The 4,185-nt window shown below is 32.9% G+C and overlaps 1 protein-coding gene across 1 annotated transcript; it reads right to left on the bottom strand.

Annotated features, from left to right (window-relative positions):
* Positions 1-903: 903 nt before the first annotated feature.
* On the bottom strand, positions 904-1,685 carry LOC120120874. Its single transcript, XM_039140393.1, has 3 exons — positions 1,567-1,685; positions 1,270-1,475; positions 904-1,173 (listed from the first exon to the last, which is right to left on the bottom strand). Exons 1-3 carry the CDS (start codon positions 1,663-1,665, stop codon positions 990-992), a joined length of 489 nt encoding a protein of 162 aa, XP_038996324.1. The 5' UTR covers positions 1,666-1,685; the 3' UTR covers positions 904-989.
* Positions 1,686-4,185: the final 2,500 nt, after the last annotated feature.

Here is a 4,185-nt window from a genome sequence, read left to right as displayed (position 1 = left end):
AATCAAATAAGGAGTGCATCAGTAGCAACGAATATCATCAATTAAGGTTGGCTCATCAATAATATTATGACAATCTTATTCATTTTGAGAATTTAGTTGGCATGTAATTAAACTATGGTAAATATTTTGTAATGATCAATTTGAAAAAAAAAATTTAACGGGTTTTCAAATTACAAACATTTTTATAAAGAAATGTGACCTCTGTATCTCGTGTACAGAAAGATATATGGGATATGGGTGTTACAACTGCAGTCGAATGAATGGTTGAAAGTATTTAAAATATATATTATTAAAAAAGTTATACTAAAAAATAAATAATTTTTCTTTTTCAATATATTGGCAAATAGTTGTAAAATAATTAATTTTTTTACTCATTTTCAATAAAAAAATGTCAATCTTTGACGATATACTAAAGTAGTATTGATATTATCAAGAGTATATATATTATACGAAAGATGTGGACATTATTTTTATGGTATTGAAATTATAATATGAGCACCAATACCCTTATAGTAGTATTACTATTAATACTACTCATATGAGTATTGTTAAAACAAACTTCAAGGATTTTAGTATACTAAAATAATTTCATGAGTACTTATATTACTTAAAAGTTAAAATAATTTCAGGGACTTTAATTAGTATATGAAACAAATCGATATTTCAACATAGTGGAATAATATATATGATACATTGGGAGTGCAAAGATTAAACATGGTGGCCCAATTCATTGCAAATCTCATTTTATTATACCAACGATGTGAAGACGAAAAAAAAAAAATACATATCTCAAGTTTGTAAACAAATGTGTCAAACCTCCAATTACTGAACTAATTTTTTCGTAACTTAAAACCGGTATATAGCAATAAGATGAGCTGTCCCGCAAGATTGATGTTCATTCACATATGTATTTATTTTGTTTAATTAGTTGCAGGGTGAAAGTGATTGTCGATCAATGATGAGTAAGGTTCCTCTAAAGATGTCAATTACTAATGTTGGTCAGTAGCTGCGGTGGCGGAAACGTAATATGCAACAGAAAACAGCCCATGAACCAAACATAAAATCCCTCCCATCGATAAGAAATGGTGGTGCGTGAACCCACAGGACGCCCTGGATTTGTTGTTTGATATCATCCCTATCACCAGTGTCGACAATCCAACGGCTAACATTATCCTGATCAATCCACAAATTAAGCATGAAATGAGATACACTCAACGGTTAAATTTTCACTGCTGGATTTGTGCAGGAACATCGTATAGGGTTAATTACCATGTGAAAATGAGACATGCCAATGAGAGTTGCCTGCTAGGGGAAGCTTTTTGGAACTCTTCTTGAGAGCAGGCACACATGCAGCCGCCCAGCAGGTTAGTGAGAACGTGGGCTAGACTCAACAATATTGCTGCACCCAAAGCTAGCTTGAAAGCCTCACGGCTCGGGTCTCTGCACTCAAATATCCACAATCTCAAGTGCTTAACCTGTTAATTAATATCCAAAAAGAGAAAACCTGGTGAATCAGTTAATAGAATTAACAAAACTTATGTAAACTCCTTAAATAATAGAAGGCACCTTGTTCTGTGCAACTTCGGCTTGGATACCGAGAATCCCCGCTGCAACATCCATGGCGACAATCAGCAGACAAACGAGAAGGCTTTTGAGTTTAAGCATATTTTTTAGTTTGTCCGAGAAACTAATGGGACTGAGAAGTAAGTTAATTATGTAAAATGGGATTAGCTTGGCTGTTAATATATAACAAGAAACATTTTTTGGGTCAATACTTCAATGTTTCTTTGTTTTTATGTTTTCTTTTCTTCTGATATGTTGGATTCCTTTCACGGGGAAGAAGAAAAGTAGGGTTTAAATCAATGGTTCATAAATGCCATTGGAATTATTCTTTTTGACTTTTTTCAGAGATTAGCAAAATCTCCCATTTCTTGTTCATACAGTCAGTGAAGCACGTTGAGGAGGGCAAGCTTGAGAAGGATAGAATAAATGAAGGTGAGCCAGGCTAGCTATACCTTAACTCTCACTGCTGCTATTTTCATGTGACAAAGAAACAAACAAATGGAGTGCTTCTTGAAATTACTTGAAATGAAAAAAATCATATTGGTTGGTTGGGTTTCAGGAGTTTGAAGTATATATTTCAAGTTTGAGCATGTGATATAACTTTTGAAGTATATTACTTGCATATATTATTATACTATATGTTACTTTTGAAGTATATTACTTTCGCTAAACCTGTGATGTCTCAAACCAAAACGGAATAAAATCTTGAATTTATGAAATAAAATCTACAAAATACGTAAGATTAATTTTTAAGCAACTTAACTAATTAGGTTAAACCCCTTAATAGAACAATTGCAGTTATCATTTATTAAATATTCATAAATTCTGCTTTGAAAATAAATTCTGAAATAAAGTAGGAAGGATGATAAAAGTTATAAATAAAGACTTAAAACATTTAATGGTATGCGTAGTAGTATGAAAAATCTAAATATTTTAAATATCCAAAAACTTTCTAAATTGGTCACTCCCCAGACTTCCCATTGTGATGGATGGAGGAAGAGGGACTTGTAATCTGAACTTAGGATTCACAGAAGGGATTAACAACAAAAATCATCTGAGAAAAGGAAAAAGAATTAGGGCAGGAATTATTACCTGGTTGAGAGTATCCAAACCCGAGCTGGAACTCAATGGGTGCTAGCCCAAAGCAGGACTGAAGGGAGAAGCTCACTTACTCTTAGCAGTATCAGGAGAGGATAGCCCAGAAACATCAACGCAAATGGGAGCCCAAGAAGCAATAATCAACCTGCACAAAAAGAGAGAAAATTAATTATCATCCAGGACAAGTGGGTTATGGTTCAATGAATAAACTTGTCTCAACACCAGACTCACCAAGTGGTTCTTATAGAGATGAATAACCATCCATTTCGTTTATCATATCACGAGCAGATATAAATGCATTTAGGTCAAACAAAATAGCGCCAAAATGTCTCTCCATGGAATTAGAAAGCATATTCACATAAGGGTTTTACACACAGATTTGTTGATTGTATTTCAACGTTGAGATAAAAAAAGTTTGGCTATCAACTTTATCTACTAATAAATAGTGAGAGGCATGTGACCTTGAATGACCCATAATAACTTCAATGACATGAGTTACATAATTCACATTGTGATCGTCGATCGTCATATAAATGTAATTATCATTGGAATGATGTATAGATTAATGGAACCTGTCCAGTAAAGAATATGTAATGCATGAAATACGGTATTAATTCCAACTCAAACTTTAAAGGAAATCTCTGTGATCAACTCCTAATAAGTAATATCCTTCTTTATGGAAATGGTGAATTTTACACCCTAAATCTAGGGTTAGAAGTTTTTGGAAAAAAAATTCAAATGTTTAAGTGAAATTCGAATTACAATGGACTAAATTGAAAAAAAAAGTTAAGTGTTAAAGGGGCATAGTTGAATTAAGCATGAGTTTGAAGGGCTAATATAAAAGTAATTATAACTTGGAGGATTAAATTGAATAATTGTAAAGTGAAGATATCTACTTGAAAGTAAATTGAAATTATTAGGGGCCAAATTAAAAAAATTCAAAGTTAGGAAATTGATTCGAACGAAATAGGGATTAGAATGAATGCGTGATAAGATTAAGGGCTAAAATTGTTAACCTTTGAAAATTCAGGATCATGCCTTGTAATTTATCCAAACTATGTGGTATAAATACCCACTTTTAAAGCCCTTTAACTACCATTTCCTCAAATTGTTTTGTTGTCGTCTCACTGGTTTTCTCTAAAATCCCTTACATAATTGATTTTCGGCTGTAGTATGTCGTCGTTTGAAGTTCTTCAAACGTCATTTTTGCGATATCAAAAGACTTTTAAAGCTACACTTTATTTGAATCTGGCCTTGGATGATTAGATTGAAGTAGTCGTACTTGTCTTTTGACAAAATCCGAGGTAATTCCATCGCATTGCCGCTATAACAAACCCACTCGAGCTTCATTTTCTCTTCCCTTCATATTTTGAGTTTTCTACTTCATTTTTTTCCATTTTGAAATTATTGCTTACAACCTTTCAAACCGTTGCGAAGCCAATTAACAACTACCCCAATTAGGGGGTAAACGAGCCAAGTTGAGCTTAAAATTAGGGGGTAAACATTTTGAGTTTGAGTATTGCT

Source organism: Hibiscus syriacus, unplaced genomic scaffold (genome assembly GCF_006381635.1).
Source record: "Hibiscus syriacus cultivar Baekdansim isolate YM2019G1 unplaced genomic scaffold, ASM638163v2 tig00110348_pilon, whole genome shotgun sequence".
NCBI lineage: Eukaryota > Viridiplantae > Streptophyta > Magnoliopsida > Malvales > Malvaceae > Hibiscus > Hibiscus syriacus.
This window is presented reverse-complemented; position numbering and strand designations above follow the sequence as displayed.

Bases quoted from the DNA above. Each gene is read 5' to 3' on its own strand.
- LOC120120874 (XM_039140393.1), bottom strand. From the start codon at position 1,665: ATGCTTAAACTCAAAAGCCTTCTCGTTTGTCTGCTGATTGTCGCCATG. The intron at 1,476-1,566 runs GTGCCTTCTATT...ATTAATTAACAG, and splicing joins CCGAAGTTGCACAGAACAAG to GTTAAGCACTTGAGATTGTG. The intron at 1,174-1,269 runs GTAATTAACCCT...TGGATTGATCAG, and splicing joins GCATGTCTCATTTTCACATG to GATAATGTTAGCCGTTGGAT.